Genomic DNA, 21,555 nt, shown 5'->3' on the forward strand with positions numbered 1-21,555 from the left:
GCGCTCTTTAAGTCAAAAGTTGAAAATACCCTGCAGTTGGCAAGGTTATTGACCATGTCATCGATGCGTGGTAGTGGGTAGGCATACTGGTTAATAGTTTGCGAGTAATCGATGCAAAGACATTTCTTGTGCGGCTTCAGAGGATTTTTAACAACGACGACTTGAGCCCGCCAGGAAGATGAACATGGCTCAACGATACCGTCTGCTAGAAGGCGAGAGATTTCTGTCTCGATAAAGGAGAGGTCATCTTGACTGAAATGCGTGATTTAGTGACTATGGGCTTACATCGGGGGGAAATATTGGCAAACAAGGAGGGCTTGTCGAGCAAAGCCGCCGAAAGCACACAAAACGGTACTTTGGAAATAGTAAGCTCCGTCTTTGACCCTCCAAACTCGAAATTGAGTCTTTTGTGTTGCTTCTGGAAATCCTGTCCCAGGAGCATATCACTGCTTAGGTTTTTGAACACCCCAAGCCGGGTGGAAAAATAAGTGCAGCCATTGAGAATAAGGTCGACAAGACAAAAGCCGGAAGACTTGGTGGTCAGTGTCGTCAGAGCCATTGCAATTTCCCTGTCTGAGGGGTAAATATGCAGTTTTAACTTACTGACAGCCTGCTCACTGATGAAGCTGTCAGAGCTACATGAATCAATTAGTGCACTCAAAATGTGTGCATTTACCAAAACCTTTGTGGCTGCATGGGACAGGCTTTGGGGAAAAACAGCTGTGATGGGAGGAGGGGCAGTTTTGTACTTGACAACTGTAACATTAGTAATGGCTCTTGGGGGAGGAGCCATTTTATAGATGACAGCTGTAACATTAGTAGTGGCTCTTGGGGAAGGAGCAGTTTTATAGATAGCAGCTGTAACCCTAGGAGAGGCTCTTGACTGACATACTTTAGAAAAGTGACCTTTCCTACTGCAATGATTGCAGGTTGCATTACGAGCAGGACAACATTTCCTATAGTGAAATGTACCTCCACAGAAGAAACACTTTTTAGATTGCCAAGATGCCGCTAGGGTAGGGTCATCATCAGCTAGGATAGAGTCGTCATCAGTGAGGGCTTCCGCCTGAGGCTTATTGGAGGAGTCACTAAAAGATAGGCATCTGCATTTTTTTTGTTAAGTCCAGAGAATATGCCTGGTCATAGGCATCTTGTAACTCAAGGGTTTTATTCTCCAGCAGACGCTGGCGAATGAAGGGAGACGCAATTCCATTAATAAAAGAATCACCAATTAATTCCTCCCGGTACTGCTCAGCTGAGACAGCTTTGCGATTACAGCCTTTGCTGAGCCTGTGAAGTTTTTGAAGGAATTCGTCAAGTGATACCCTGGGTTGTTGTCGAGTTGTGGCCAGTAAGTGCCGAGCAAAAATTTAGTTTGGGGCCTTAACATATAGTTGCTGCAGTATTTGGATAGCGGAGTCATAGTCTACACAATCTTTGATATAATCAAACACATGAGGAGATACATAATTGGCAAGCATTTGTAACTCATCAGGAACATTCTCACCACAAGTCCCGAGGAAGTTGCTGAAGGTACGATACCAGTGTTTCCATACCTTAGCAGTTGTAGGTGAATTCGGGTCCAGGTCAAGACGGGCGGGTCTGAGTAGTTTCTCCATGATGGATTGGTTACTACGTCAGGTTCCCTTCTACACATTAGAATCACAGCCATCTGTTCCCAAAATCACTTAGAGCGTGGAGCAAGTTTCAGTTGATTAAATTGATGTAAGAAAACTACTAGGCACTTGGTCTAAGCATTAAACAAAGCTTTAATCAACTGTTTTACAACATGGAGGTCTAGTTGTGTCCTTCACTAGTTCCTGTTAAGAATGTCCTGCGCAAGCTGGGCCCGTGCCCGAGTATTTATACTCTCCCTGGGCAGCGCCACCCGCAGGCCGCTCAGTTGATTTATGTCAGTCATATTTGTAGGAGCTTCAGTAATCCCATTGCTCTTCAAGTCAGCTCTGAGACAATTGGCATGTTGAGACAGAGCCCAGTAACAGGGGCAGGTGTGGAATAGGCATTAATGGTATTCCTATATCTCTGGGTGATAACACCTCTTTTCCCTTTCATCCTCCTCATCCAGTGAATGTACACGTGCCAGAAAGTTCAAGCTGCTCCCTCAGCCACTGAAGTCCATCTGTCTCTGGCCCTTGCTCATTAAGGTTGATCAACACCACCATTGGACTAAAACATAACAGCCAGCCACCTTCCATGCTCCAGCCGCTGGGAGAGCATGATGTAGAAGGCAGTAGAGCACAGCAGCCAGACACAAATAGAACACCAGGATGGAAAACATTAGCAAGAGACCAAAATTTATGTAGAAATAAAACTTGGTGGCACTTGATTTGAATTATGTTTAGAGAATGTACTTAAAATGCATTTCGGATGAGATGTTAAACCGAGGCCCTGTCTGCTCTCTCAGGTCAATGTAAAAGATCCCATGGCACTATTTCAAAGAAGAGCAGGGGCGTTATCCCCGGTGTTCTGGCCAATATTTATCCCTCAACCAACATAACAAAAACAGATTATCTGGTCATTATCACATTGCTGTTTGTGGGAGCTTGCTGTGCGCAAATTGGCTGCCGCGTTTCCCATATTACAACAGTGACTCCACTTCAAAAAGTACTTCATTGGCTGTAAAGCGCTTTGAGATGTCCGGTGGTCATGAAAGGCGCTATATAAATGCAAGTATTTCTTTCATTGCAGATTGGAGCAGATTAGTGAGAGAAATATTCTACTTTGGCAGTTGTAGAGCAACTGTGGTGCTGATCACATCATTTATCAAGGTAGGTGAAGATATAGGGAAGACTGAAATGGAGCTAAAGTATTATGTGAAAGACTGCTAAATCAGATCTTGATGGACAGCTCTGGTGGCTGACAACTGTGGTGCACCTAAGGAATCCTCAGCATTCTCTATCTCATATGTAACTTTACCCTCAGAAGACTGAGAGCCATCCTCATTTTTATTCCACATTGAACAGCAAAGTTGTGCTGCATACAGCAAGCCACGATGATCTGTGATTGGGCTGTATTGGAGGAAGCCCCTTGACCCGTTAAGGCATCAGAATGTTCACTTCGCCATTCCTATGGTGTGCCTGACATTGATATATGTTCATCCTTATACCTGTTCAGTGGATGTTTGTGGAAGTCACACATGTCTCCAAGGAGCCAATTTTGCATTTTGTGTCCAGGGCCAAACAATGGGGCATTGTCATAAAATGAATTCTGTGTGGTCCTGTGCAGATGATCACTGATGTTGATTGACTGGAAGGCTTTGCTGTTCATGAGGCTCCACTATTGTGACCAGGGTAATCTAGGATACGCTGCACTTTGAGAAATCCTGCAACCTCTCCTGCTAGTTCCAGTTGCCCATTAGAAAAGTTAGAACATTGTTTGGTCTGCCATAAAACACGTCAATCACCTGCTTTGCATTTGTATGAACTGCTGATCGGTTGATGTTACTGATGTCCCTTGTGGAATCCTGGAAGGAGCCAGAAAGAAAAGTTCAGATTTCCATTACCTTTATTGCAAAAGGTGGTGCTGTGTTTGCCCTGGAGATTGGCGGTAGGTCATCTTGCAGCATATGACACAACTCTGTCACTTCCTCCTTGTTGCAGATTAGTCTCCAAACAAAGTGTTCTTCTGATTTCTAGAAAAGTTCACCCTGGCCTGTATGCTAAATTGGGAGGTAAGGGTAAGTAGGAGTAGTCCTTCTACGACTTGGTGTTCCTTTAGCGAAGCCTTGCATTCTTCCTCTTGTTCCTCTTCAGCCAAATAAAAAGGGATTTCCATAGGAGCACCCATAGTGTAAAGAGCAAGGAAGTTTTCAAAAATCGGCACATCAAAATTCCTCTTGTAAATCCTCTGCACACACAGAGTAGAGAAAAGTTACAAAAAGTTATTCACCCCTAAAAAAATGACTGCAAATGCACCTGGTGAGAGTGGCAAAGACTTCAAATGTTTTTCACTTGAAACAACTGACTTACATCTGTGTGTGCTCCAAGTGTATAGTCAGGATGTAGGGTAATTGTAACGGAAACTATGTGAAATTGTGTTTCTGGCTACATGTCACTCGTTACTCATGAAGTCTTAAAATTCCATGCCAATTTTGGTGGTTCTCCAGCATTAGGTTGGGGTATCTCCTATTTCTGGCCAGTAAATTTGGGCAGAAGCCAATTTTGCCAGTATTCTGCCCCAAAGTCAATCCCTTCAAATTTCCTAATGCAATTTGGCCCTTCTTGCGATCCATCTGGCAAGTCCCCATGCATTTAATTTAAATATATTTGGTGCCGAAGCCTCGAATATCCTGTATTTACTCTTGCAATTCACAAGCGGTAAGTTTCAATGAGAAATATAAGGCACAGCTGTTTTCAGGAAGTGAGGAGTTTTTGAGCCAGAAGACTGCCGCAAGTTTGAGCAGTGATTACTGCAGCTGGGAACAATGTTTTGGAGCATTTGTTTGGAATTCCGCCCAGATAGCCTTGGATTTGCTTCTGGTTACCTGTGGGAGGGTGAGATGATTGGAAGATTGTTAGCGAGGAAAATCTGGATGGTAAAACAGAACTAACAGACTCAGGTGTTAATCCCAGATCAATACTTTATTACGAGTGCACACGGGAGAACCACCTCAGCCACCCCAGCTGGAGGCACCGTTCTCAGAGGAAAAGTGACAATACAGCTTAGTTTATACAGTTCATTAGACAACACCCACTTATTACTAATGAGGTGTATACATGGGAATATTGATATTTCATTGGTTTACATGGTTAATCAATCAACTACTAGGCCTGTCCTTCCAGCTCGAGTACCTCCCTGAATACCTCAGTGACAAGCCTATGGGCTGCAAAAGCATCACTCTAACTTCGCATTCCTGAGCTTATCTCTTGTTCTTGCTATCAAAATAGGGAGGCAGGCATTCCCAGCACGACATGGCCTTGCTGAACAAAGCCCTAGTCAAAAAGGGCCAGCTGACTATTCTCTAAGACCTGTCTGCTAGCACCTCATCAATGTGCCTTTGTGCCTTATCTCTTTCAAGAGGCCTCCTCCAAACCTGTACTGGAAGTAATGTACGAGCAGAGCTTGGAATGTCCTTGGTCATCTACTTGTTAGTTTAAAAGAGTTAATATAGCCAAGTATCCCATGGTGCTTTGCGTTTCGTCTTCCAGCTAACAAGACTAAATGGTACCTTTCATATAGTTTTATATCGGTCGAATATTGAAGACCCCTTTATATCCCTTAAACCAAATTTTATCCTAACAAAGATTATGACCCCTCACTCACACCCACAGGGGAAGTCTTCACAAGCACTGGCATTTCCTACAGGGGTACCTTTGAATGCCATTAACGTGGAGGTTGAGGAGCAGGAAATGATGGAGGAAAAGCAGGAGACATATTCCTACTTGCCTGCTGCTCCCCCAGCTGGCTGCTGCAATCTTCAAGCAGCCCTGGCTTTTGAAAGGCTGCACAGAACATTACACCTGTTTGACATGGGATTTACACCAATGGATATCTAAATGTACTGACCCATGAGACATTAGTAGATTGAGCTCGGCAGTGCACTGGCAGGCACAACTCCAGACTCATGTGCGATGCTCTGCAAATTTCTCACAACTCACTGCATGAGAATTTCAGGACCAATATTTTTGTGAAATTCCCACCTGTTCAAACGGCAGCTTCTCCCAACAGCTCCAAACTCGAGCGGAAAATCTGATTTTATGCTACATTACATCAGTCGCGCCCATTTCTAGGAAGAAGGGAAGCTAAAACCGACTCCATTTAGTCTTATTAAGCCAGCTTGGCCAATTCTTGGTCAGACTGCTAGACAGAATGCTGTACAGGAGCACAGCAGTGCATTGTGAGGCGGAGGAGAGGGTAAAACGCAAACACACATTTCTGTAGATTGATCAATAGCATTGATGGTGGTTCTAGAGAATCCTGGCTCCATACATCTGCCCTTTACAGCTGAAGAAGAGGCAGCTGGCACCAAAGTTGGAGAAACAAAATCACTTTAGTCAAAGAAGAAGAAAGGCATTAATGCTAGGCAACAATTAAAAAATATATACTAGATTCTGGATCTATTGGAGGGCTGCAGCAGGTATCTGCCATTAATTGTTCCCACTCTCCTCTAGTTTGATTTGGTGTGCTTGTATTTCTATCACCTCGAGTGGATAAAGTAATGCTTTAACACTTTCTCACACTCTGCTATAAAATGCATTGCTTAAGGCACCCTATTTAAGACATAAGTCACATAAAACACACTTTTGATAAGATTTGCTTCACCCTAATGCATTTTAATGTCCCAAAGACAGCCTTCCAGACATGGTACAATTTTATTATATATTGGTGTACATATTAATCAAATTGGCCCAGAAATTTGGGTCGGGGGCTTCCCGCGGGTGCAAGCCCCCGACCTGCACTTACCTTGCGTGCCGGCAGTTGAGCTCTGGGCTCCCGTGGAATTCTGCTCCGGGGCCTGCTCCAACTCCCGGCGTGCTGTGCTTGTGTGTCCCAGGGGCGTAGTTAGTGCGATGCATCCCCTGGGATCACGTGAGCCATGGGCAGCCAATCAGAGGAGGGAAAAGCCCATTCAGAAGATTGACAGGAAGACCTGTCTAAACTTATGAGTATACGGGCCCCAAAATAACAGTAAACCTTCAAATACATTTTTTTTTTAAATCACACTTTTTAAATAAACTATGAATTACATTAAATAACTATTTTAAACAATAATTTAAATTTTTGAAAAAAATAGTTTTATAAAAAAACGGGGCTAAAAATAAACTTACCTTTCTTTAAAGTATTTAAAAATAATAAACCTGTGGAAAAAATGTTTTAATTTTAATTAATTGACCACTTACCTTTTAAAATGCAGGCCTTGCGCCTGGTTTTTACATTCTAAAATCTAAAGACTTACCCTCACGGAAAAACCTGTAAAAAAAACGTAAGTTCAAAGCGCACGCGCAGATTCCCGCGCGCACGCGTTCGACCTCTGAACCCCTTCGTTCAGAGGAACGGAAGTGCCAGTTTCCCGCGCATGCGCAGTGCATGCAGGAAACCCGCACTTCCATCGGGTCCACGCGTGAGTACACCGTGCGTACTCATGCGTTGGGACCCGAATTTCTGGGCCATTATATTTTCTTCAAAAAAAATGGGGGTTAGGTATTGCAAGAAGCTATAACATTCGGTTTTAAGCTCAAGAACATAGGTTTAGATCCAGTTTAGAATGGTGGAAGAAATATATTTTTTTGTCTGATGGTTGTATAGGTCCTAAATTAAATGAGTTCATTCAATTGCAAATCACTTCTTAGCGGATGAGAGTCTGCAGTACGAAACTCACCCCCTTTCTGCACTGATGGCATTAAATTGGTAATTTCACTTGGGAAGATTGCAAGGAGGTTTGGTAGGTATAAAATAATATTATAGTGGTGCTCTTCGGAGAGTGAAATTAAAGGATTTTGTTGGGGCAGGCTAAAGGAAACCTTCACCTGGCATGTAACGCATGCTATTCCTCCCATTACAGTGCTTGACAATGACACTAGATCAACAGGTGGAAAAGAAGTCCCATTTCTTAGCGCTGATATTCATTACCCAATAAATAAATATAAAATTCATCACAACAAAAATTAAACCTCACTTGGGTCAGAAATGTGATTTTTATTTACCAAATAAACAGTTATGCTGCTTTGAGAGTTTTGAGGGCATTGTACAATTCATCGCACTCTACAAAGCTAAAATGTTGACTTTTTCTGTTTATTAGACTCACCTGGATGAGCAGTTTTGCCTTGTGCTTTCTGCTGTACATACGTGGGGTGAATCCGACAGTAATTAGAGTCCCAGTAGAGCCAAGAGGAAGCAATTCTCCAGTTTGAGGAGATACCACAAATTCCTGATCACTACAAGGTAGGAAGTGTGCTGTGAATGGTATGGGATACCTAAAAGTTACAGGAAGTGAAGTAGAAAAATAATTAGAGAGAAACAATATCCCTTATTTAGGTTAGCCACATCCTATAAAAGTGATCAGTTGTTAAATCATTAATGGTTATCCCTTAGACTGACTGTTTTATGTAATTTCATCTGATCTACAGCCAAGTATGAACGATTCAAAATATAGGCCTAGAAATTCAGTCGCGCCAATTTTGGGGCGCTAAAGTCGGGCGGTCGTTAAAGTTAGCGCCCGCCGGAAAGTGTAGGCCACTTCGCCGAAATTCAGTAGATTTGGCCAAGGAGTTTGGGCGAGAGCTGAAACTGGCGTTGCACTCCTATCTTTAGGCGCTAAGCCGGCGGTGCGGACTGATAACGCCGAGGCCGGGCGCAGCGCAGGTGCGGTCATGTTTTGATTGACAGCAGACACCCTGGCGCCGGCCAGCTCTTAAAGGGGGAAGGGTCGACTTTGTCTGCTGCCACGCCCTGGATAGTGGAGCCCTGCAGCTAGGCCTGAACACTGCTGGTGGACCCAAATAGCGCCTGAAGCCATGCAGAAGGCCCGTGAACGAGCGCAGCGCTTCTCAGAGCCTGCTTTGTGGGTGCTGCTTAAGGGTTTGGAAAAGAGAAGAGAGATCTTGTGCCCGGACAGTGGCAAGAAGGCTCCCAGGAGGCAGTTCAGGAGAGCCTGGAGGGAAATCGCCCATAGGGTGTCAGCCACCAGCGATGTCCCCAGGACTGGTGACCAATGCCGCAAGAAGTACAACGACCTCACTCGGTTGGTCAAGGTGAGTAGCCTTTCCAGTATCCTCCTCATCCTTGCATGTGCACCTCACATTATGGGCAAAGGGACCTCAAAGGCCTAATGGCCATCCCTCCTCCTGCAGCTATGGCACTGGCATGATCATCAATAGCACTTTCTGCACTTTACACACTGGCCAAGCTATTCGACCATGGGAGGCAGTGCACACAACAACAGGGCACCACACTGGCCAAGCTATTCCACCATGGGAGGCAGTGCACACAACAACAGGGCACCACACTGGCCAAGCTATTCCACCATGGGAGGCAGTGCACACAACAACAGGGCACCACACTGTACTTTGAGGCCGTCCTTTCTCTTGCAGGCCAAGCTGGCCCAGAATATGAAGAGCCGGAATGTCACCGGGGGAGGCCGTGCCCAGTTCCAGGAGCTCAGTGAGCTGGAGGAGCGCGTGGCTCGACTCATGCGTGGCCGGGTGGTTGGCCCCGTTGCTATTGGTGATGCGGACCCTGTGCTGGGCCCCAATGGTAAGGACATGACCGTTTGGACCTCTCTCGTTCCCCTTGCGCTTCAGATCTACATCCTTTGCCACTGTCCCACCAATGCGCATAATGCCACCACTCATGCCTCCCTCGCTGACGCCCTGTCCTCACTCTAAAGCTACTCTTGTGCCTTCCTGCTTTCAGCTGGTGAGGAGGAGGTCCATGAAGCTGAGAGTGCCAGTCCCTCGGAAGAGGAGGACGACGAGGACCAAGAGGAAGGCGGCACATCGGGGGAACCCTCATCCGCGCCAGGGGATGGCAATGGAGGGGAGGCGTCTTGCCTGGAGGAGAGCCAGGGGGAAGTGTTGCAGGGGGGTGTAGCTCCTGGGCCCAGTGGCGTCCAGGCACGCGGGAAGGGTCGGGCAGCACGGCGGCCTTCTCCCCAGAGGGGGGAAGTGTTGCAGGGGAGGGCAGTTGCTGGGCCCAGTGGCGTCCAGGCACGCGGGAAGGGTCGGGCAGCTCGGCGGCCTTCTCCCCAGAGGGAGAGTCCGCCCTCCAGTCTGGAGACGGTCCTCGCCCAGGAGGTGCGCCTCCTTGATGAAATGTCCGCGGCCTCGGAGCGGCGCCACAACAAGTTCATGGGGGTTGTGGGACAGATGCCTCAGGCCATTGAGTCCCTGGCTCATAGTGTGGCCGCTTTCGGGGACTCACAGGCCAGGGGTGTCGACCAACTCGCGGCAGCACAGGCCAGGGGTGTCGAACAACTCGCGGCAGCACAGGACGCAAGTCGCGAGTTCATGAGTGGTGCCGTGCAGACACTGGCTGATCTGATGCGGGCACAGACCAGGGCAGTTCGGGCACTCACTTCTGCCACACTCGCGGTGTCACGGAAGCATCGCCAGGGCACCCGCCGCCCTGCTGCAGCACAGCGGTCTAGCCTCCACCAGATTGCTGCGCTTGCTGCAGTGCCAGCCCGGCCGAGTGCCAGTGTCTCTGGCGACCAGCGAGCGCCTGGCATCAGCCAGCTTGCCCCCATTGCTGCAGCCGCCACTGCCACTCCCCCAGCCAAGGTGCGACGAGCTGATGCAGAGACTGATGCTGCCCAGCCACAGCTGCAGCAGTCAGCAGCCGGCCCCTCCAGGGCCGGACCTCGTCTAGGCCGACCCCCAAGGGCATCTGCCGTCACGCAGTGTGCCCCTCAGGAGCCTTCCCCCAGCCTTGCCACACCCACAGGGCCCAGGTTGAGGCGGAGCAACAGGTCGGGCAGGGGCCGGAGAAGCCTGCACAAGGACTCGCCCTCTCGGCACACCAAGTAGAGTGTGTTGCCAACTGTTTTTTTTATATGGGGGTGTTTGTGTTCCGGGGGGGGGTGGGGGGGGGGGCTTATTTTGGGAAGGCCGAAGATGAAGCCAAATGTTTTTTTATATGGGGGTGGTTGTGTTCTGGAGGGGGGGGGCTTATTTTGGGAAGGCCGAGGATGAAGGCAAATGTTATTGACAAGTTTTGTTATTCCTCCCCAGGTTCTGGGAGTGAGAGATGTTTTTGACTGTTTTTTGGGGGTCTTGTCTGTTTCTCTGTTTCATGTGGGAAGGGCCCTGAGTTTGTTAAATAAAGCTTTTTATTTATTCAGCTTGTCCAGGTGTCATGTTTCAAGTGGTTGTTGCGTTAACCGGCTGAGGGCTTGCGGAGCGGCTGCATTCAGGTGCGTTCATTGCCACAAGCCATTCCCTGACAGGGGGCCTAGAAGTGCCGTTCAATAAGTCGCCGGCGGACGGCCCTTGGACCTTGTGGCTCCCTCCTGGGCTGATACTCCTCCTCCTCCTCCTCCTCCTCATGGTCCTCCTGCTCGTCCTCCTGAGGTGGTGGTCCAACGTGAGGTGGCAGTGCCCGAGTCCTGCGGATAGCCAGGTTGTGCAGCATGCAGCAAACGACGACGAACTGGGAGACTCTATCCGGCGAATACTGTAGAGATCCGCCGGAACCGTTGCTTGAGGACGCCAATCGTTTGCTCTATGATGTTCCTTGTGGCTTGATGGCTTTCGTTGTATGCCTCCTCCGCAGGGGTCCTGGGCGCGCGGAGCGGGGTCATGAGCCATGTACACAAAGGGTAGCCCTTGTCCCCAATAAGCCATCCCCTTGGTGGAGGCTGTGCCTCGAACATGTCAGCCACAGTAGTCTGGCGCAGGATAAATGCATCGTGGCTGCTTCCTGGAAAGCGGGCATTGACAGCTAGGATGCGCTGCCTGTGGTCACACACCAGCTGTACATTGAGGGAATGGTAGCCCTTCCGGTTGCGGTAATCCTCGGCATTGTCGATAGGTGCCCGCATAGCCACATGCGCGCAGTCAATGGCGCCCTGCACCATGGGGAAGTCGGCGATCCTGGCAAATCCGACTGCACGCTGCTCCTGCCTCTCTAGGGTCATGGGGAAGGAGATGAATTGGTGTCTCCTTGCGAAAAGGGCATCGGTGACCTGCCGGATGCAGCGATGCACGGCGAACTGGGAGATATTCGCTATGTCCCCAGCAGCGGCTTGGAGGGAGCCGCTTGCATAAAAGTTCAGAGCCACCGTGACCTTCACTTCCACCGACAGAGAGGTCCTGCACATCAGCTGTGGACGCAGATCTCTGTGAAGCAGCTGGCAGATCTCTGCAACCACCTCCCTTCTGAAGCGCAGCCTCCTAACACAATGCGCGGCAGTCATGGTGAGATAGGACACCTGCTGCCGGTATTCCCGGAGTGGGTAAGGCCTACGTTGCTGACGCCTGATGGCCCCTCTGCGTCTAGGCATGGCTGCCCCTCTCACACAGCGTCTGCGAGCCCTTCGCACATAATGCTGGAACTGAGGGTTGGAACCCCGTGCAGCCCCCATAATAAACTTGCAAACAGTGAAATCACAAGAGTCAAATTTCCAAGCTCTGGCCAGAAGCCAAAAATACCTCTCCTATGTTGTCCCAAATCAGTAAGGTCTGTTCCTTGGTCTCTGTACAGAAATCCAAAGCACTGAAGTCATTGCAGCAAAATGGCTGGCCTTTATAGTTCAGTGTAAGTGCCCTTTAATTAGCGCTCCCCGAGGCCCGCAGGGCCTCTGCTGCGTTCCACTTCACAGTTCTTAACAGCGCCACGCCCACATTGGGCGGGCGCCACTGAACTTCCGGTTTGGGGCGCACAAACAGCGTTGCACAACGAAATGACGTCAGAAGCTGCGCGCGCAGCTGAGCGGGCGCAAACACTTTGCGCCGGCGCTAAATGTCAACTGAAGTTGGGCGTAGGCGCAGAGCGACCTGCGCCCGGGCGCTAAGTGCCTAGCGCTGTAAATCTACCCCTCTTATGGCGTTAACGGCTGGCGAACGCAACTGAATTTCTAGGCCATAATGCTTAAAAATTTGTTCTCAGGATATGAGCGTCGCTGGCAAGGTCACACTATTACCCATCCCTAGTTGCCCTGAGAAGATGGTGGTGGGCCTTCTTCTTGAACTACTGCAGTACTTGAGGAGATGGTGCTCTAGGATACTGACCCAAAGACAATGAAAAAATGGAAATATATACCTAAATCAGGATGGTGTTTGACTTAGAGCTGTTGGTGTTCCCATGACATTGCTGCTGTTGTCTTTCTTAGTAGCAAAGGTTGCATGCGAGTGAGGTGCATCCTGCAGGCAGTACATACTGTAGCCACCATGCGGTGGTAGAAGAATGGCTGAATATTGAGTCCAGTGACAATTTCCATGAAATTGAAAGAATGCAATATATATGAATGGGGCTGTGGTGGAAAGGGTGTACAGCTTTAAGTTCCTCGGAGTCCACATCATGGAAGACCTCTCCTGGTCCCTCAATACCTCCTCTCTGGTGAAGAAGGCCCAGCAGCGCCTATATTTCCTAAGGAGGCTGAAGGGATGTAACCTGTCACCCCTGATCCTCTCTAACTTTTACCGCTACACAATAGAGAGCATCCTGACAAACTGTATCACAGTATGGTATGGCAGCTGTAGCTACTATGACCGGAAAGCCCTGCAGCGGGTAGTCAAAACTGCCCAACGCATTACCGGCACCCGGCTACCGACCATAGAGCACATATACCAGAAACACTGTCTACGGAGGTCACGGTCCATCATCAAAGACCCTACCCACCCCAGCCACAGTCTGTTCGCCCTCCTGCCATCTGGGAGACGCTACAGATGCATTCACACCCGTACAACCAGATTTAGGAACAGCTTCTTTCCCAGGGCTGTCATCCTACTGAACTCCACAAATAAACTCTAAAGCCTGCACATCTGCCAATGCACTTTATTATGGTTATGTTTATGTTAATGTATTACAAGTCAAATGTATGTTGAATGTTTAAATGTCTTAATCTAAATGTACACTCTCGGGAGCCGCAAGCCTACATTTCGTTGTACTGCACTTGTGCACTAACAATGACAATAAAAGTTGATTTGATTTGATTTGATTTATGAAGGAATGCTGCATATTTTGAATTAACCAACAGCCTCAAAGTCCCAACTTTACTTTGTTCTCACTATACCAGTGTGCCTAATCCTACCAACCACCAAATGTAAAACAGACCAGGCTACAGGTATTATGAATCTATACTGGACTATAAAAATCTTGCAGTAATTAATAATACCAACAATTGTATTAAAATTCAAGTCAGAACTTTCCATTATTGCTGTGAGTACATGCAGGGGTGATATTAGTTTGCACAGCCCTGAAATTCAAAGTTGTTTTTTGAGTTTCTGGGCCCTAAAATCAGGGCAGCTCACTGGACTGGCAAACAAAACTGGGGCATAGGGTGTTTCTGCTGGTTTTCTGCTCCAATAATGAAGCGCTCATTCCAAATGCAATTTGGCCCTTCCCACGATGTGCCTGCCGAGTTCCCATGCGCCTAATCTGAATATAGTATAGTGAGGACCAATGTTCCCTCTAATTTTTTTGAATCACGCGGCTCATTCAAAAATCCGGATCTCCAGAGTGCTGCGCAGCCGCGAAGGGAACACTGGTAAGGATCACCGGCACTGCAGCCCGAATTACCGCGTTTTACTCTTGCAATGCACAAGGGGTAAGTCAAAATGAGAAATACAAGTTACAGCTATTGCCAGGATAGCTGAGACTGACAGCAGTCAGCTACCTGGCTCAAACAATGGGAGGAACGGGCACTTTATATTCCTGGCTACAATGTATTCAAAAAAGATAGGGAAGGGAAAAAAGGAGGGAGGTGGGGGTAGTGGCAGTATTGATCAAAGAAACAGTTACAGCACTAAAAAGGGATGGTGTACTTGAGGGTTTAAAGACAGAATATTGGCCCAGAAATTCGGGTCTCCACGGGTGAGTACGCACGGGGTACTCACCCGTAGACCCAACGGAAGTGCCGGTTTCGTGCATGCACCGCGCTTAAAGGAAGGGGTTCAGAGGTCAAACGCGGGCGCCGGAGAGGCTGTACATGCGCATGGAACTTATGTTTTTTTTCCAGGTTTCTCTGGGAGGGTAAATCTCCAGGAGTTACACATGTAAAAAGCAGGCGCAAGGCCTGCTTTTAACAAGGTAAGTGGTGAATTAATTAAAATTAAAACTTTTTTCCACAGGTTTATTATTTTTAAATACTTTAAAGAAAGGTAAGTTTATTTTTAGCCCCATTAGAAAATGTAATTAATTTTTCAAAAATTTAAATTATTGTTTAAAATAGTTATTTTATGTAATTTATAGTTATTTTAAAAATGTGATTTAAAAAAAAAAATTATTTGAAGTTTTAGTGATGTTTTGGGGCCCGTAGTATTTATACTTTTGACAGCTCTTCCTGTCAATTTTATGAATGGGCATTCCCTGCTACCATTGGCTCCCCATGGCCCACATGATCCCAGGGGACGCATTGAACTAACTGCGGCCCCTGGGATACGCAAGCACTGCGCGCCGGCAGTAGGAGGAGGCCAGGATCGGAATCCCATGCGGGCCCACAGCTCAACGGCCGGTGCGCTAGGTAAGTGCAGGTCGGAGGCTTGCACCCGCGGGAAGCCCCCAACCCGAATTTCTGGGCCATTATATTTGGTTAGAATTAAGGAACAATAGAGAAGCTATAATGTTGCTGGGTATAAACTATAGGCCATCAAATAGTGGGAAGGAGATAGAGGTGCTAATTTGTAGGCAAAGTGCAGAAAGATGCAAGAACTTTAGAGTAGTGATAATGGGGTACTTCAATTATCCTACTATAGATTGGGAAAATAACAGTACAAAGGGCAAAGAGGGAGAGGGATTCCTGAAATGTGGACAAAAGAGCTTTCTTGATCAGTATATTTCCAGCCTAACGAGGAAGGAAGCAGTGCTGGATCTAGTTCTGGGGAATGAATTGGGGCATATGGAGCAGGTTTCAGTGGGAGAGCATTTAGGAAACCGTGATCACAATATCATTAGGTTTAGAGTAGTTATGGAAAAGTACAAAGAAAAATCAAACGTGAAAATATTCAACTGGAGGAAGGCTAATTTCAGTGAGTTGAAAAGGGATCTGGCCCAGGTGGATTGGAATCAAAGATTGGCAGGTAAAACAGTAAATGAGCACTGGGAGCCCTTAGAAGAGGAGATGGTTTGGATACAGACTAGACACATTCCCATGATGGGGAAACAAAGGGCATCCAAAAGTAGAGCTCCCTGGATGACTAATGATGTTGAAATTAAAATGAAACAGAAAAAGGAAGCTTATGATATATGTCAGGTTCATAATTCAGTAGAGAACCGAGCTGAATACAAAAAATACAGGGGAGAACTGAAAAAGAAAATAAGAGAGGCAAAGAGAGTGTATGAGAACAGGTTGGCAGCTAACATAAAGGGACTTGTGCTCCAGCACTAGCCGCTGTTCCAGAACAACTACAATACTGGCATCTACCCAATAAAGTGGAAAATTGCCCACGTATGTCCTGTCCACAAAAAGCAGGACAAATCCAATCCAGCCAATTACTGCCCCACCAGTCTACTCTGAATCATCAGCAACGTGATGGTAGGTGTCGTCGACAGTGCTATTAAGCGGCACTTACTTACCAATAACCTGCTCACCAATGCTCAGTTTGGGTTCTGCCATGACCACTTGGCTCCAGACCTCATTACAGCCTTGGTCCAAACATGGACAAAAGAGCTGAATTCCAGAGGTGCGGTGAGAGTGACAGCCCTCGATATCAAGGCAGCATTTGACCAAGTGTGGCATCAAGGAGCCCTAGTAACACTGAAGTCAATGGGAATCAGGGGAATACTATCCACTGGCTGGAGTCATACCTAGCACAAAGGAAGATGGTTGTGGTTGTTGGAGGCTAATCATCTTAGCCCCAGGATATCGCTGCAGGAGTTCCTCAGGGCAGTGCCTAGTCCCAACCATCTTCAGCTGCTTCATCAATGACTTTCCCTCCATCATAAGGTCAGAAGTGGGGATGTTTGCTGATGATTGCACAGTGTTCAGTTCCATTCGCAACTCCTCAGATAATGAAGCAGTCCATGCCCGCTGCAGCAAGACCTGGACAATATTTGGCAAGTAACATTTGCACTTCACAAGTGCCAGGCAAAGACCATCTCCAATCAGGAGAAAGTCTAACCACCTCCCCTTCAATGGTAACGCTATTGTTGAATCCTCCACCATCAACATCCTGGGGGTCACCATTGACCAGAAACTTAACTGGACCAGCCACATAAATACTCTGGCTACAAGAGCAGGTCAGAGGCTGGGGATTCTGCGTCGAGCGACTCATCTCCAGACTCCCCAAAGCCTTTCCACCATCTACAAAGCACAAGTCAGGAGTGTGATGGAATACTCTCCACTTGCCTGGATGAGTCCAGCTCCAACAGCACTTATGCAGCTTGACACCATCCAGGACAAAGCAGACTGCTTGATTGGCACCCCATCCACCACCTTAAACACTCACTCCCTCCACCACTGGTGTACCGTGGCTGCAGTGTGTACCATCTACAAGAGGCACTGCAGCAACTCGCCAAGGCTTCTTCGACAGCACCTCCCAAACCCGCGATCTCTACCACCTAGAAGGGCAAGGACAGCAGGCACATGGGAACACCACCACCTCCAAATTCCCCTCCAAGTCACAGAATATCCTGACTTGGAAATATATCACCATTCCTTCATCGTTGCTGGGTCAAAATCCTGGAACTCCCTCCCTAACAGCACTGTGGGACCTTCACCACACAGACCGCAGCAGTTCAAGAAGGTGGCTCATCAAGGGCAATTAGGGATGGGCAATAAATGCTAGTCTTGCCAGCGACGCCCACATCCCGTGAACGAAAAGAAAAGCACCCGCAGACATGGTCATCTGCCCGCATAGCATGCATAGAACTTTGGTGGATTCAGCTCTGCAAGGCAACTCGAGACTCATTGGCACAAATCTGATGCAACTTGTGGTTGGCATTTTGCCCCTATTTTGTTTACTGTAATATTCCTAATGTCACTTTTGTTGAGTCCAGTGCACCATACAAATTAAGTGACATATACTAGCGTTTCAAAATAATATATTCTAATAATAAAAGTTACCAATTATATTGCAAATAATAAGTACAATACATGCCTCTGCAGTATTGAGTTTTTAATTCATTGGTTGTCATTTTGGAAAAAAAGTTGCAATATTTTAAAGTGATGTTGAGTATATTCCATTAGGAATATCATCGTAAAAGTAGGTATATGTAAGCAGTGTGGTGACATAAAGTTAAGATGTATGAATACACTGTCACAAAGCAGAAGAATCATGAGTTCTCAGTCTTGGCCACACTGCTGGGAGCTGGCAGAGGGGAGGGAAACAAACGTCTTTGTAGAGGAGAGGAATCAGAGGTTGATCAAGCCAAGCTATTCTCATACATCTTAAAAAAGAACAGAGGGCAGGGAGCAAATTATCTTCTCACTTTCAATCAGTCTACGGGTTTATTGCACAGATGAAAAGAGGTAAGCATGTGAAATAATGTAAAAAATACTTCTACCAAAATAAACATTTTGGCTCCTGTATTCCAATTGGCAGACACAGAACTTCCTATGGTGAAAAATTTGAACCAGATCAGAAAATTTAGAAAAATCTTGCTCTCGTCTGCAATGTTCCTTGTAATTTTTTGGGGGTCGCGCAGCCCATTCAAAATTCCGCGCATGTGTGTTTTCTTCCATTTAAAAGTCAGTGAGTTGTCTGTGCAGAGGCTCGAGCGCTGTGCAGCCGTGTGGAGTCTCAATCCTTCAAATTTTAATTGTTGTTGGAGATTTAAATAAATAAAAAAATGTAATTTAAAAAAAAACTTTTTCTTTCTGTCTCTTTTATCTCTCTTAATAATCCCACCTTTCTTTCCCTCTATTTTGCTTTCCGTACCCGATTTAACATTGAATTCAATATTCTAACTGACACTTCCGGGTTCAGACTGCGTGCCTCATTAACGATTCTCCAATCTGATTAGTTAAGGAGATAAACAGTTGCTTGCCCTGTTCACACAGGTTCCAGATCCCCTGTGGAGGGCATTGTGCACAAATGGTTCTCTAATCACAGTAAGTTCCAGTGCAAAATCCCATAGAAAGTCTGTGGGCAAGTGTAAGTGTAATGAACGGCTGGCATTGTTTGTTCGCCACTGAAAGCAAAATCTGATCCATCATCTACTCAAAAGTCAACTGCCTGATATATATTTTACTAAAAAAAAAGTTTACTTTTTGTGGTGCATTAGGGACATTAACCTTTTCGAGTACTACAAGTAATCAGAAATGATTACAATACCTTGTCTGGCTTGTAAGCCTAAAGCAAACAACAGACTCCTTATTCAGTCCTGCTGCTTCGATATTGATGATGTCGTCTACTTGTGGTTCGGTGGCAATCAGCAGTAATGGGAATTTCCAGATCCCACCAGTAGCAGACTGCACTTTCAGCATTGCTGGATAGCTGAATTAAAACAATGAAATGGTTAAAACATGCAATTATATGAAATGCAATCATCTTCTAAATATTATGAAGCTTTGGCACTTTTAATAATGTTTTTTGACTTTGAAAATGATTTAGTTGAGCAAAGAAAGCCACTCAACTGCAACATAAATAAACAACGTCTCGTGGATATATATAATGGTGATTTGGCGCTGATCTGCTTCCTCAATCCAATACTACCATCATTGTCAGGGGAGCCATTATTGTGACAAATGATTTGATTGGTTTTTCAGACATACCAAAACAATACCAAAAATGGTCAGTTAATCAAAACAAGGGCTGAGTTTGCCTGCAGTGACATTCCACTGATTTGAATTGTTTCCTCAAACCATATCCAATTTAATCTCAGATAAGGATATGATGCAGAGAGAGGTTGCAAAGAATTCATAAAACAAGACAGAAATGGTCGAATCAATGGCCTTAAAGTGAAGTATAACTGACTGCTAATTTGCTTATTTCCTAGGAGCAATCAAATATACAAGTTTGCAGTGACTGATTCTCTTAAAGAGCAAGAAAGGTTCTTCATTTGTAAATGTGAGCAAAAGTCATTTTTGTTTGGCTGCCTTTGCACAAATAAAATAATTGAAAAAGAATCATTGATACAGATGGTTTCAATCAGCACAGAGCTGCAGGAGAGTTCCGTTGTAATGATGTAGCATCTTTAGTTACCACATTCTGGTTGTGATGAAACACAGTGTGCAATGTAAGAAAACCTGTGAGCAATATTAATTGCACCGTGTGATTGGGCCAAAAATTCCACATCAACTTTTCACACTGATGGTTGATTTTCAAGGTTTTTTTTTCAGAATTTTGACGGTTGCCCTGAAATTTCTGTGAATGAATACTTGAGTTATTTCTCACCAGAATGATTCAGGAGTATGTGAATATATTTTGGAATCACACTACTTCAGATTTTAACGGCAAAAGCAAGGGCAGAGGTACATTTTTATCAATGAAGTACTCCTCCATCTGTATTATTCAAAAATCAACTGAATAAAATGTCTTCCACATTTAGGAGAGCTTAGTTCGGTATTGACTTTTGGGCAGTTCGTCGGATGTAGGATGTCCAGTATCAGGCCTACTCAACAACAGCTGGCATCAAGGTAAGTGCGGGATAACAACAGAAAATGCTGGAAAAACTCAGCAGGCCAGGCAACATCCGTGGAGAGAAAATAGAGTCAATGTTTCGGGTGAACCCTTTGTCAAGACTAAAGAAGCACAGGAAATGAAATAGATTAAGAGGCCAGGCTGAGAGAGAACAAAAGAGAAGTGAAGAGACATTAAGAGGTATTCAAAACGAGACGAGATGGTGATAGGACTAGTGGAGACAAAAGACGGCTCTAGATTAGGTGTGAAATGCGCTGGCAGAATGGGAGACAGCTGCCATGTGGGAGAGAGAAAAACAAAAGGCGGGGGGGGGGGGGAGGCCAAAACAAAGGTGTGGATAAAAAATATAAGTAAAAATGTAATAGGGGCCGAGGTTATGATTTGAAATTGTTGAACTCGATATTGAGTCCGGAAGGCTGTAAAGCCTGTCTAATCGGAAGATGAGGTGCTGTTCCTTGAGTTTACGCTGAGCTTCCGTGGAACAATGCAAGAGGCCGAGGACGGTGAGGTCCGAGTGGGAATGGGGCGGTGAATTAAAATGACAGGCGACCGGAAGCTCGGGGTCACCCTTACAGACTGAACGGAGGTGTTCCGCAAAGCGGTCACCCAATCTGCGTTTGGTCTCCCCAATGTAGAGGAGATTTCGGATTTCCAGCATCTGCAGTATTTTGCTAAGGTAAGTGCGGGGTTGGCGGGGGGGGGGAGTAAGTTGTGATCGCAGAGAGGGAGGTCTCAGGATGACTGTGGCCCAGATTATTTTTGTGGGAAGTGCTCCTACGGGCCCCACAGAAATAATTTCAAACTTACCTTTGCTGGGCCTATTCAGCTGTACAGCTCGTGAAAGTGATTGGATCGTGCATGGAGCAACCTAAAATGGTCCTAGCATAATAAAAGAGGCCTACTGCCTGAAACAGGCAAGCATTTTGGGAGCCCAGCAGTAGGCCCCTTTCAAAATGAAGCCAGCCACATCGTCGGGGTTAATGCAACGGTAAGGCCACCAACTCCATTTTGAGGCCGTTACTGCAACATTAACGCTTGGTGCAACAAGTTAAAATCACCCCCGTCTTAGTTTTAATACTGTGTTTACCTCTCAGGATGATCTACAATTCTGGCTTGCCATTGACATCCTTGGTAACATATATTGCAGCCTTTGAGGCCAATGTGGCAGCACCTCAGCCAGGAAATTCTGGTACCAGCTGACTGCCATGTGTATCAACCAGCTACTATCCAGGTGAATACCAAAACTAAGGAAACTATGCATAACTCTACTTGCCTTTGTGTATTTTTTTTTAAACTGGTTATTGACTATTTTCTCATAAATTTTGTATTATCGAAGATTAACTTGTGGTGCACATTG

At 46.3% G+C, this 21,555-nt stretch overlaps 1 protein-coding gene across 1 annotated transcript in view; it reads right to left on the reverse strand.

The window, feature by feature from the left end:
- Positions 1-21,555, reverse strand: part of LOC147107297 (cilia- and flagella-associated protein 47-like) — a 797,073-nt gene that overhangs the window by 33,857 nt on the left and 741,661 nt on the right. The window contains exons 63-64 of the mRNA XM_086006182.1: positions 18,891-19,052; positions 7,766-7,934 (exon numbers count right to left, since the gene is read on the reverse strand). Of these exons, the coding sequence (XP_085862308.1) occupies positions 7,766-7,934; positions 18,891-19,052 (331 nt within the window). The remainder of the gene's footprint in view (positions 1-7,765; positions 7,935-18,890; positions 19,053-21,555) is intronic.

This window comes from Somniosus microcephalus, chromosome 14 (assembly GCF_052327205.1).
Source record: "Somniosus microcephalus isolate GS21.2 chromosome 14, FLI_Smic_1.0, whole genome shotgun sequence".
In the NCBI taxonomy this organism is placed as follows: domain Eukaryota; kingdom Metazoa; phylum Chordata; class Chondrichthyes; order Squaliformes; family Somniosidae; genus Somniosus; species Somniosus microcephalus.